The following is a 13,561-nucleotide window of genomic DNA, read 5'->3' as shown; positions in this document are numbered from 1 at the left end:
TAACATATTCGCTTTCTATTTTGGCTTGAGTATCAAATTGTGAATCTGTCAAGAGAAGTCTAGTTTTCAAAATGATATTCATTTGGAAGAGTGTTGGTTTCTGTCATAGCTATCAGTAAGCAGAGAGATCTCATTTAAACTAGAGTCAGTAAACTAAGAGATTTCAATGATACAATTAAAGAAAGAGCTTTATCCTGTTTTTAAATATACGTACAAAGATGTGGATCATTATGTGATAGTAATCCACTGTGATTATATTTATCAAATGGAGGAAATAAAAAGATTTCATAGTGAAAATGTGAGATTAGTGAACGTCATCTTTTCTTCATGTTTCAGAAAACAAAGCTGCCCTCTTTTGTTCTTTTAAGGCGTTGTTGCCTTGCGGCATCTGGCACACGTAGATAGCACTGGCGCTTGTTCACTCCTGGCTTAGAAATCTGAATAGGAGACAGGCCGAGAAGAACAGGAAGGACAGAGCCCAGTCACCTGTGCCCCGGCTGCCGCTGCCACCACCGCCTCCACTAATCAGACTACTTCCTTCTTTGTAAGGTGCTTGCAAGGGGGTGAGTTCATGTTCCTTGATCTGGAAAGAACAGTTCAAAATAACAGTATTTGGCAGTAGAAAGTGGAATGGAAAGCAGTGACAGCGTCTGCATTGGAAGTCTCTTAGCTCTGCAGAAACTTCCAGATACTTAGTTGTTAGGAGTTGTGGCAGATACCAGAAACAGCGGCTGTACCTGTCTCCTGAATCCTGCCTTCAAGATCCTGTTAAAACACTGTCCTATCCCCTCCTGAGCCCCAAGAGCCCCCTTCCTCCCGCACCCCCAGCAGCCAAGTCCTGCCTGATGCTGTCTCAGACAGCACTTGCTCTGTTCTCTCTCATGTTTTATCACGTTCGACTTTATAGGATAGGTATTTGTGCATATGTCTTGCCTGCAGAACCAGCCTTCAGATTCCTACACATGGAGGGGGCTCAGTGAGTAGGTATTGAAACAGCTGGGTCACTGTTCTCCAGGTCACCCAACTCCTGGAGGTACCACATGAACTGTTAGAAGACACAGGTGTGCTGAGCACAGCGTGGCAAACTTTCAAACCCACTTTCTTTATACAGGGATAAAAGATCTGTGAATCAACACCAGTCATTTTAAATGAATTCTTACATATTGTTTTGTTTATTCTAACAAATATCTATTGGGCAGTCAATGGGTGTTTGACACTCCAAATACAAGAGTCCTCATCCCAATGACAAATGCAAACTCCCAGCTAAGCAAATGCTGTGTGAAAAGTGCTGTAAACAGAGTTCTTAGAAACAGTGTGAGCACATGAAGAAGGGAGTGGCCAGTTCCGCCTGGTAGCTCATTCAGGTCAGTGTTTTTCAAACTGGGGTCCACGTTCACAGGATGAATCAAAGGGGAAGTCTCAGAGGTCAGCGTTTTAAGTACCTGTTTAATGGTATCAGAATCAAACTGAGATTATATGAGTAACTAGTGTCCTTCCCCTTCCTCTCTTGCCATTAAGAGTGTCTGAACCACCCTAGATCCTCAAATAGCTGTGATTAGCTGCTTCTAAGATAAACTTGGATTTTTTTTTAATGGCTTTCAAATGATACAGGAGCACTTAGCCAAAATCCAAGATCAGTTCATTTAGAACAAAAGTTCTAAATGCAGCATAGGATGTGCAAAATAAAACTCTGGTTATGAATAAAACTTCATCTTAGATTATGATGGTAAAATTCTCTCAATCCTAATAGTGTCTACATTGAATCATTCAACAAAGACTTATTGAGTGCCTGGTATGTACCACCTCTGTTCTGGGAACTAGGGATGCAGCCTCCAGCTCAGACAACCTCCTCTGGAGACCTGGAACCAGCAAGCAGCAAGATGCAGAAGTTAAGGGGAAAACCTGACAGTATAGCTGTGTATGGTGATATTCACCAAACATTCAGAGACCAAACATGGAATGGCAAAGTGGAGCAGAAGCATGAGATGACTTTCTGGATATTCCAGTTAAAAGTTCTATTTTGGAGGGACCAGGCCCAAACTCCTTCCTGTGTCATCCAAAGAATTTAAGCTATGCTCTGAGCCCTGTTTACTTTGACCATAGGTGGGGTGACATGTTGAAAAGTGATAGGACAAAACCAAAAATAATCATTCTTACCATCCAGGAGAGAAAATTAATCCCGGATCCTCACATTTCTGATGTGATTAGAAACTGCAAAGCAGGGCCAGTTTTGCAGAGTGATGAATACGAGATCTAAGAATCAGCTTTGATAGCATGTCTTAATTCAGTGAGGTTTTCTTCAGACTTTTTTCCTAACAACAGTTTACCAATTGCATTTCTTCATATTAAAGTTATTATTTTACAGCTACCATGTCATAACCAACAAGAAACTAAATGACTTAGTAGTGCAGGTTATGACTAATGAACTTTCGTCTATTCCACAAGAAGTTATGGAGTGCCTGCTATATGCCAGATCCTAGAGATACAAAGTCTGAGCTTCAGGATCAGGGAGGGCTGCAATCTAATAAATAATTCTAATACAGTGTAAGAAATAGAATCATATGTCTGCTAAATGAACAGCAGGAACAGAGAGTTGTAGCCACCTTCATGGGCAGGAAGGAGTTAGGAGATCAGTTCATTTGGAAGGCTTTGTAAAGGAAAGGGTATGAACTGGGTTGAAAGATTCAAAGTTGAGTTGTAAACCTCCTGGCATGCTGTTGGAGAAGGCGTGCTGAGCGCCGAGCGTGTGCGATAGAGTCCAAGTTGAAAGGCACCTTGGACGTCTTCTGATTCCGTATCCCAGTCAGGATATCCCTGCCAGGGAAGCAGTGTGCTAGCACATTGGTTTTCCAAGAGTGATCTGGGACATAGTTTCACATTTTCCTCCTAAAATTAGGGATGGGGAGTGGATTTAAACTGCCTGGGAAACCTGCTCATCATTTTTACTTATTTTACGTATTAGTTTACAAAAGTTTTCATTGGGGAAAAAAAATATCTCTGCAGCTAAAAGCCACTGGCATAGTAAAAGGAGCCAGGGGCCTTCTGGGTTAGCCCCGTATCTGTGTCCTTAGGGGAAAGAAATTAAGTTATTTAGTGTATGAGAAAGTGATCTGTAACTATACTGCACTGAGCACATTTGAATTATTTCTCAATCTTTTTTTTTATGATCTCTTTGGGCCTTAGTTCCTTTGTTTACAAAATGAGGATATTTCATCCAGAAGTCTCAACTCCCTGTTAGCTCTAGAATGATAGGATTTTGTGGTTGTCCAGCCTTCTCTTGGCTATTTTCTTTCCATTGCTTTTGACAAGGCTCAATATTGGAATTAGAGCATCTTGTTTCATAAGTTATAACTAGTCCTTGGTTTTATAAATAGCAGATCCTGGCACACAAAGAAAGCCAAGAGTGTTTTCATTTGTAGGATATGTACATTTCAGTAGCTAGTGATGTTTTTTTGTTGCTCATGTACCCAAAGTCAGATGCTTCAAATCTTGCTTTTAATGAAATATCTGTGTTCTTTTGGTAGCCAGAAGTACAACTTGCTGAAGGCTTTGACGTGTTTATGCCTAAATCTCAGCTGGACTCTATATTGTCAAACTACACTCGCTCAGGAAGCCTTCTGTTTAGAAAACTGGTGTGTGCGTTTTTTGATGACAAGACTTTGGCTAACTCCTTACCCAATGGGAAGAGGAAAAGAGGACTCAATGACAACCGGAAAGGACTAGACCAAAATATTGTGGGTGCAATAAAAGGTTGGTCTGCATCATTTCATTTTGTGGGTTCTTCGTTGAGCTTTGCCTTCATTCCGTAACGATGCAGCTGAAATTGTAGTAAACTGACTAGTGGCCAGTTTCATTTGCCATTGCCAATTTAGCCATTCACATGGCTTTCAGGTGTGAGCTCTGTAATTCACCACCCCAAGTACCACTAGAATTCATTATTCAAGGTAATGTTAATTTGTTAAAATAATAATTTAAGAGCCAGTTTGATCTGCTGCAGAACCAAAAAGAAGTTTTTTCTTGACTTTTAAAATGCAGGTAATTTGTAATTTCTAACTAAGAGCTTCCTCAGAATATGACTTCAACTTAAAGTTTGAGTTATGAGAATAAAGCTATGATGCTTCTTTAAAAAAAAAAAGATAAAGTAAAATGGTTCTCTCTAAAGTTTAGAGTTGCTTTACCAGGTTGTTGCTTCTAAAGACATTTTAAATCTAAGTGACCTTACTGTGACATCAAACCCTGTGCGTCCCCACACATGCCTGGCCCGCTCTTCTGCCTCTTGTTTTGTGCCGTGGAGTCATGCCAGCTCCATGCAGAGACCACCGTGCGTCTCTCCCCCTTCCCTCCTTTGAGCATGCATCTGTATGCCACTGCACTACGATGACCATGCAGGGGCCCGTGGGAGCACCTCTGCATTTATATCCAGTGCCACATCCTAAACCTACTTCTCTTAACTTTAAAATGCCCATATTCAACAATCCGATGAGTGTAACTTTAGGAAATAGAAGTACTTAGTTCTTACCAAAAAGAACATAAACCAAGTCTCAAATCTAAACACAACTCCATGAAAAATGAGACTCTGAATCAGGCCCTGCTTAAAACTGGAATAACGGATAGGGGTGCTGTGCTTCCTAGCTCAGTTCCTGCATTGTTGAGTTGTGAACTGGGACTGACGCAGAGGGCCTTCTCTGCCCCCTTCTGTTCCCCATTATCTGGCAAAATGAGTAAATGAATTCAATAGTGTTTAAAGGATGCTTGAAAGTCCACAATTAACTTTATAAAATAATACGGTATTTAAATGGAACTAGCAAGTACCAAGCACCCTTTGTTCATGGCCAGAAGGACATAAGCCTTCAATAACAGAGAATTTCTCATGCTCAATCAGAATTTTTTCACTTAAAGTGACAGTTGAGTTGTATTAAATATGAAAAGCTACAGAGATATCACAAACTGTGCCATTTCTGAAAAGAATGATTCAGCCTGAAGTGACACTGCAAACAACATGACAGAATTTGAAAAATGGTCAATGATGTAAGTAGGACTTCCTGAAGTGAAGAAGGGTCCCTTCTCAAAACAGGAAGGTCAAGGCTACTGTTGCTTTTCTGAAATGCAGCGAGGAATTGTTTTAACTTTCTTTTTTTTCCCCAGGGCAGTATATTAATATTATGAAAGCATTTGGAAATTAGGGAACCATAAATGACCATAGTCCATTTTAATGACAGTAGAAGAGTCATCCTAATAATAGATAGTAAAGAAATAGATTGTGACAAGTGGATCGATGTGGGTTTCTTCTGCCATTTTCCATCTACACTAGACATGCAAGAGTTTGAAAAAGTATATTACAGGCCAGGCGCGGTGGCTCAAACCTGTAATCCCTGCACTTTGGGAGGCTGAGGTGGGTGGAACACTGCAGGTCAGGAGTTCAAGACCAGCCTGGCCAACATGGTGAAACCCTGTCTCTACTAAAAATTAAAAAAAATTAGCGGGGCATGATGATGCACACCTGTAGTCCCAGCTACTTGGGAGGCTGAGGCAGGAGAATCACTTGAACCTGGGAGGTGGAGGCTGCAGTAAGCTGAGATCACACCATTGTACTCCAGCCTGGGCAACAGGGCCAGACTTGGTCTCAAAAAAAAAAAAAAAAAAAAAAGTATATTACAAATAGAGGACACATCTTCATTTCCTTCACTGCTGTACTCTATAAAAATGGCAAATGAGGTCTTTGCTCCCAATATATAATAAAGTAGATTATTCCAATTGAAGAACTTAAAATTCCCATACACTTTTATTATTGAATTAAATCTATTAAAATTCTGTAATAATGACCCAGTAACTTTAAAACAGATGGAAATCCCATAAGCCACCAACAACCTAAATCAACAAATAGTTTATATTTATCTATTTGCAGTGTTTTTATTTGCAGTGTTTATTCATAGACATATATTTTGATTTTGATTTTTTTCCTGATTACAAAAATAATATTTATTTTAAAATGCAAATGATTTAAAATGTATTGAAAACAAAAAGGCCACCCTAATCTCACTCTTCCAAGATTATGGTATACATTCTTACCATTTTTATTCAAATGTGAATGTGGTATCAGATTTGACTCTTTTATAAGAAAATTCCATTCATTCTGGCTAGTCAACATTTCTACCTGACTTATTCTGATAATTTCTTGTAAGTTTCTTAAGGACACACTTTGTCTTAAATATGTTTTTATTACCTGTTGCTCTTGAAAGAGCTCAGGAGATGCTACCTTAAGAAATGCTGCTTTGGTATGCAGGTTATTTCAAATTGTGGGCACTTGGGGAATAGCAGATGCAGGGAGGGGTTCTCTCTGAACTCCCTTATCTGCCCAAAGACTGATCCTCCAAAGGGAACTCAGTTGTGAACTCCCTCCCTGGAAGTGTCATGAACCAGGGGGAATTAACTCTGATCACAGGAGAGGACACTGGAGGTGACACCACACCCAGAGAGATTTTGTCACGGGCTGTCACCTGTTCTTCTGAGGGCCCATTCATCATTCCCCAAAACCATTTACTCTCCCCTAATTTGTCTGCTCCATCCTCCCTCCCCTCTCCCCTATAAAGAGGGTATATATGCTTCTAGATCTCACTTTTCTTTCCTGCGGTGCCCCTGTGTACCTTAAAAATGTGTACTTCTCTCCTGTTAACTTATCTGCCGTCAGTTTATTTCATAGACTTGACTGAACCCTCAGAGGGTAGAAGGAAAGTCTTCCCTACCCTGCACACATGTTGAGAGCTTCACACAGACCAGTATTTCCATAAATGCACATGGGATGAGTGAAGAGGCATAGGTTTTTATTTTTCATCTTGACTTTGACGTTAATTTATTGACATAATGGGTCTAGTACTAAACATCCATCCTCACATCTTCTTGAATAACTAATCTGGAATGACTGACATTAAAACACTGTTGTAAATTTTTAACAGTTAATAAAATGCCAATGAAAGCTAAAACATAGAAACCAAAATTGAATATAAATTTGAATACAGCTCTCTTAACTTCCTAATACATTTTTCTTTACTGTATTTTCCTTAGTTAAAAGTGGGTTAACCCACACGTTACAATATGAAGCGATTTTCAGAAGTAGCTATTAATTGAAGGTCTTTTTTTGTTGTTGTTGTTATTCGTAGAGATTTTTTAAAAAAAGAAATTTCCCTAACCTGAGTCTTTTGAATCAGAGTACTATGAGAAAGTGATAAAATGGTTTCTTTATACATAATAGTGCCAAGGCTATCCTTGCTATTATTACTGTCTACCACCCCTTGGAAACGATTTTGTAAATATTAAATATACAGTCTTTCTTACTTGATCTCTTGTGGGATAATGTTCCAATAGTGTATTAATTTGAAAAGTCCTATTTTCTAGGAACATATGAAGACTGGCTAATTTTACAAAATCTCAGAAATGAAAATAACAGTAGGAGTTCAATTTTGTTTCAAACAAAAGTGATTATTAGAGTGGTTAAAACAACAATGGGAAAAAAATGAATGAAAATCTATAAAATGCTTATAAGTAGGAACAGAAATGGACTGAAAAAAAGTTTGTTTGGGGGATTATTAACAAAGCTTTTTGTAGTGGTAATTAATATTCCCCATGACAGTATCTTAAAAATAAAATATAAGCCTCTTTTGTAGAGATTGTATTTTTTACATAATCTTATCTGTCTTATGGTGACTAACACTTAATGATAATTTATTTAAAATATATTGATAAGTATGACTCAAGGTATTGCTGATGAAAGAGTTTTTAATTAGAAACATTCACCTAAGCATTTTGAATTTAAGAAGAAACAACTTATGATCTTACCAAGTAGAGTCTTAGGCTTTAGTGCTGGGGATAAAGCTTAGTGTCTTGGATTTGATTCAGAATTGATGTTATAACCAGAGTGGAGGTTAGTACCCAGGTATGTTTTCCTTACCTGCTGAGGCTAGAATTGGTCCACATCTAGTTCTTGCTGTGATATACTCGGTAGACCATGCAGATTAACGTGGTTAGAGTTGTCTAAATATGATAGAATCTTTGAATCCCTGAATGCTCTTCAGAAAATACAGTTGCAATAAAGCGATTTTTAGAGCCCCCGTTGTAGGATTTTTAATTCAACTTCATAGTGATGAGTTTAGAAAGTTTTATTACTATCAAACTGTCCTGGAGTCTTGAATCTTCTTGCATTCAGTGGAAATTACATAGGCACGTCAAGTGAAGACCTTGTTGGCGGTTCTTAGTTCATGCCACACAGCACAAACTGCCGCTCTCCTGAGAGGCCAGCCTTGATGGTCTGTCTGGACAGCCACAGGTATCAGAACTTCTCTGGGAGGGAACACTCCTTGTTTGGTAGCCCTCCAAAAAAATAACTGCGCTTCTTACAAGATTAGAATGGGTGCCTGGCCGCTTTTGCTGTCACACTTTCACAGGCTCTGCAGAAATGACCACCAAAACCTCTTGTTTTATTCTTGTGACTCTAGATACCTGTAGGGTCCATATTTGTCATCTTATAGTATGTCTATTTCCATTAGGATTTAATAAAAAAAAAAGTGAATAGTTCTTTTCTATTTGATCTCACGTAGATTTAAATTAATACAGTTGGGGTGGAATTTGCATCGATTTATTTATTGATAGTAACTTATCTGTGTTCTCAGAACTTTTTATAAGAACAAGGTTGAAACATTAGCTTGGTTTTGAGTACCCCTCCAATGTTGATTATTTTATTTCCATTTATAGGAGAGGACACTGAGGCTATGAGAAATTAAGTAACCCTATTTAATTTAAACACCAGTAAATGGTGGAATCAGGACTTCACCCAAGGCCTGTCTGACTCCAAAGCTATTTTGCAGCACACTAAACACTTCAGTCTTTCTAAAAGGAGTATTTGAAAAGGAAGAAAGATGTCTCAGTTTTTAATTTCTATCTTAAACTCTAGCATTTTGGATTCTTTATAAATTCCACTAGGAAATACAAATGATTTCAGATGACCAGTCAGTCGGTTGTTTATGCAAAGCATATTCAAAGTGATTTTCTGTTTAAAGTATAGCTATACATCATTTTTTTTACTAGTGTCAGGGCAGGTCTTTTCTTGAAGATAGTGAGAATCAGCTCCACTGTGCTTGGGAGGAAAAAAGAAGTTTGATCCCTTCCATCAAGAAAGAGATACTTCTGAGACTCTTCAGTACATAGAACCACAAGGAAAGAGTTTGGGAGTAAACACTTGATATAGCTTGTGTTCCAAAGTTGTATATAAATCAAATTCTAGTTTAAATGTTTGGCAGTCAGAACCAAAGTGATGAATGCTGAAAGAATCCTTTGGGAAGGTGACTAATCACCTGTTAATTTACCTGTTCATATTTTTACATATCAGATCTGCTTAAAACAGGATATAATTACATAATACATAACATCAGTATAATTACATCAGAAATATAGCTTGCCTCTCGGCTGTATTTGTAACTCTCACCTAGTTGTTGTTGTAGTTTGTATTATCCCTTGTTTTATGAAGGCCCAGTGACAAAGAGGTCATGTTGAATCTCGGCTGTTCTCTGTGTGTAGCTCCCTACTTCCAGCCCCTTCCACGATGGTTCTCATATTTTAGTGTGCATCAGAATTTCCTGGGTGTTGGTTCGAAATTCAGACTTCTGGGTCCCATGCTAAGAGATAGATTCAGTAGGTTTAGGAAATCTGCATTTTGAACACACAACCACAGGAGATTCTGATTGCTTTCAGATGCCCCTTGGAGCAGCAGCCCTACAGTCAGAGCTCCTGAGTCCAACAGCAATAACAGGTATCAACCTGAGTTTAACAGCAATGATGAGTATCGACCAGAGTCCAAAAGCGATGATGGGTATCAGCCCGAGTCCAATACTGATGATGGGTATCAACCCAAGTCTAACAGCGATGATGGGTATCGACCCGAGTCCAACACTGATGACGGGTATCGACCTGAGCCCAACACTGATGACGGATATCGACCGGAGTCTAACAGCGATGACGGGTATCGACCCGAGTCCAACAGCGATGACGGGTATCGACCCGAGTCCAACAGCGGTGACGGGTATCGACCCGAGTCCAACAGCGGTGACGGGTATCGACCCGAGTCCAACAGCGGTGACGGGTATCGACCCGAGTCCAACAGCGGTGACGGGTATCGACCCGAGTCCAACAGCGGTGACGGGTATCGACCCGAGTCCAACAGCGGTGACGGGTATCGACCCGAGTCCAACAGCGGTGACGGGTATCGACCCGAGTCCAACAGCGGTGACGGGTATCGACCCGAGTCCAACAGCGGTGACGGGTATCGACCCGAGTCCAACAGCGGTGACGGGTATCGACCCGAGTCCAACAGCGGTGACGGGTATCGACCCGAGTCCAACAGCGGTGACGGGTATCGACCCGAGTCCAACAGCGGTGACGGGTATCTACCCGAGTCCAACAGCGGTGACGGGTATCCACCCGAGTCCAACAGCGGTGACGGGTATCGGCCCCGAGTCCAACAGCGGTGACGGGTATCGACCCGAGTCCAACAGCGGTGACGGGTATCGGCCCCGAGTGTAACAGCGATGACGGGTATTGACCCGAGTCTAACAGTGATGACAGATATCGGCCCCGAGTCTAACAGTCATGAGAGATATCAGCCCCGAGTCTAACAGTCATGAGGAATATCGACCCCAAATCTAACAGTCATGACGGATATCGACCCCAAATTTAACAGCGATGATGGATATCGACCCCGCATCTAACAGCGATGACGGGTATCAGCCCCGAGTCCAACGGCGATGATGGGTGTCGACCCCGAGTCTAACAGCGATGACGGATGTCGGCCCCGAGTCTAACAGCGATGATGGATATTGACCCGAAATCTAACAGCGATGACAGATGTTGGCCACAAGTCTAACAGCGATGATGGATATCAGCCCCGAGTCAAACAGTGATGATGGGTGTCAACCCCAAGTCTAACAGCAATGATGGATATCGGCCCTGAGTCTAACAGCAATGACAGGTATCGGCCCTGTGTCTAACAGTGATGATGGGTATCGACCCCAAATCTAACAGCGATAATGGATATCAGCCCCGAGTTTAACAGCAATGACAGATATCAGCCCTGAGTCTAACAGTGATGACAAGTATTGGCCCCGAGTCTAACAGCAATGACAATATTGGCCCTGAGTCTAACAGTGATGACAGGTATCGGCCCTGAGTGTAACAGCAATGACGAGTATCAACCCCAAGTCTAACAGCGATGATGGGTATCAACCCCGAGTCTAACAGTGATGACGGATATCAGCCCTGAGTGTAACAACAATGATGAGTATCACCCCCAAGTCTAAGAGCGATGATGGGTATCAACCCCGAGTCTAATAGTGATGATGGGTATCGACCCCAAATCTAACAGTGATGACAGATGTCGGCCCCGAGTCCAACAGTGATGATGGATACCAGCCCCAAGTCTCACAGCGATGACGAATCGGCCCTGAGTCTAACAGCGATGACAGGTATTGGCCCTGAGTCTAACAGCGATGACAATATTGGCCCTGAGTCTAACAGTGATGACAGGTATTGGCCCTGAGTGTAACAGCAATGACGAGTATCAACCCCAAGTCTAACAGCGATGACAGATATCAACCCCGAGTCTAACAGTGATGATGGGTATCGACCCCAAATCTGACAGTGATGATGGATGTCGGCCCCGAGTCCAACAGCGGTGATGGATACCAGCCCCAAGTCTCACAGCGATGACGATATCAGCCCTGAGTCTAACAGTGATGACGGGTATCGACCCCGAGTCTAACAGTGATGACGGGTATCGACCCCGAGTCTAACAGTGATGACGGGTATCGGCCTCGAGCCTAACAGTGATGACGGGTATCGGCCTCGAGTCTAACAGTGATGACGGGTATCGACCACGAGTCTAACAGCGATGACGGGTATCGACCCCGAGTCTAACAGCGATGATGGGTATCGACCCCGAGTCTAACAGTGATGACGGGTATCGGCCTCGAGTCTTAACAGTGATGACGGGTATCGACCCCGAGTCTAACAGTGATGACGGGTATCGACCCCGAGTCTAACAGTGATGACGGGTATCGACCCCGAGTCTAACAGTGATGACGGGTATCGACCCCGAGTCTAACAGTGATGACGGGTATCGGCCCCGAGTCTAACAGTGATGACGGGTATCGGCCTCAAGTCTAACAGTGATGATGGGTATCGACCCCAATTCTAATAGCGACGATGGGGATGATGGGTATCAACTGTACACACAACAGCCCCTGTGAAGCTTGGGCTCCTTCAGCTGTTTCTGTCAAGCACCTGGTTTTCTGAAGGTGGCTCCACCTCTGTCCTGGAATCAGTGAGAAGGAAGGAAGCCTTGTCTGAGCTGCCCTCATTCTTTGAACCTTGGGGGTTTAAAACTTTTTTTGTGTTATGTGACACAAGGGTCCTGGTTTCAGACATGGCTACAGTGCCTCACCAGGACTAGACAGAATAGCTGCCCACTTCACCAAGGGGGAAGAAGGCATTTCCAGACTCTAGCACAGATCTCACTTACGGATCACTAAACAAATGCCATTTCATTTTCCTTACAACCTTGTCATGACAGTCTTGAAGAAAACGTAGAATCTCTTCTTGGCATTGGCTAAAGTCCCCTTGATTGCATATTTGAAACACCTGTTCAGCTGACATTTCCCCAAAACAGTGTGTTAACAGAAGACATGATCTTTGCTGCTTTTCAGATACTGGATTAAGTCATGAGAACACCAGAATCTTTGCAGTATTTTCGTTGATATTATAAACCTAGAAATCATCAGCAGGCATGAAATTTCTGCTAACAACATATTTATTGCCCCAAGCCAATGACTGACTAAGGCCCTGATGTTCAGAAATGTACAGTCTAGTAAGACATGTCAGCGATGACCCCTAACAGAGCCATGCTCCAAGACAGAATAAAATAAATGACAAATGTCTATTACCTGGCAGGGGGAGGAGGAAGCACAGAGCATGTAAATCTCACTAGAAGAAGACCTCACAGAATAGGTGACATCTGAACTAGGCCTTGCATGAAGAGAAGTATATCAAATGCCGAGAGAATGGAAAAGGTTAACTACAGAACATGTTTAATGGAGCTTAAATTCAATAAAACATTGGGTGAAAGCCTTTTGCCTCCAGAACTGCTTAAGGCTCATGCTCATTGGTGGACCTTAAGTCCTCAGCAACCTGTTTACCTTAACACATTTGACTTCATGAATATAATGCCAGTGAAATGGACTCAGGTATAGTTTACCTCCAAACGTTTTCAGCCAGAACTGTGCTGCTTAAAGTTGCTTCTGAAAGCTACCTCGGCCCCATCCCAGACCTGATGAATTCGGATCCCTGCCGTTGGGGCCACAGTGAGTCTACGCTTCACCGCCGCTTCATCACCGGCCTTCCATAAGCTCAAAAAAGGGATCTCATCTCCTCAAAACTGTGAATTCATATGTTTACTACATAAGGAGCAAATGGAAATGTGGAGAAACTTGTTAAGAAGGGTGTGGCTTTTATTGATCTTTCT

The 13,561-nt window shown here is 41.8% G+C and overlaps 1 protein-coding gene across 15 annotated transcripts in view; it reads left to right on the top strand.

Moving 5' to 3' along the window:
• The window catches only part of BEND7 (BEN domain containing 7), a 94,013-nt gene that overhangs the window by 44,375 nt on the left and 36,077 nt on the right, over positions 1 to 13,561 (top strand). For 14 of the 15 annotated variants that reach the window (XM_055092421.2, XM_055092422.2, XM_034929985.3 and 11 more), the window contains one exon: positions 3,525 to 3,750. In XM_055092421.2, coding sequence (XP_054948396.1) covers positions 3,525 to 3,750 — 226 coding nt within the window. The remainder of the gene's footprint in view (positions 1 to 3,524; positions 3,751 to 13,561) is intronic. The other variant, XM_055092427.2, reaches the window with a different exon arrangement.

This window comes from Pan paniscus, chromosome 8 (assembly GCF_029289425.2).
Source record: "Pan paniscus chromosome 8, NHGRI_mPanPan1-v2.0_pri, whole genome shotgun sequence".
NCBI lineage: Eukaryota > Metazoa > Chordata > Mammalia > Primates > Hominidae > Pan > Pan paniscus.
This window is presented reverse-complemented; position numbering and strand designations above follow the sequence as displayed.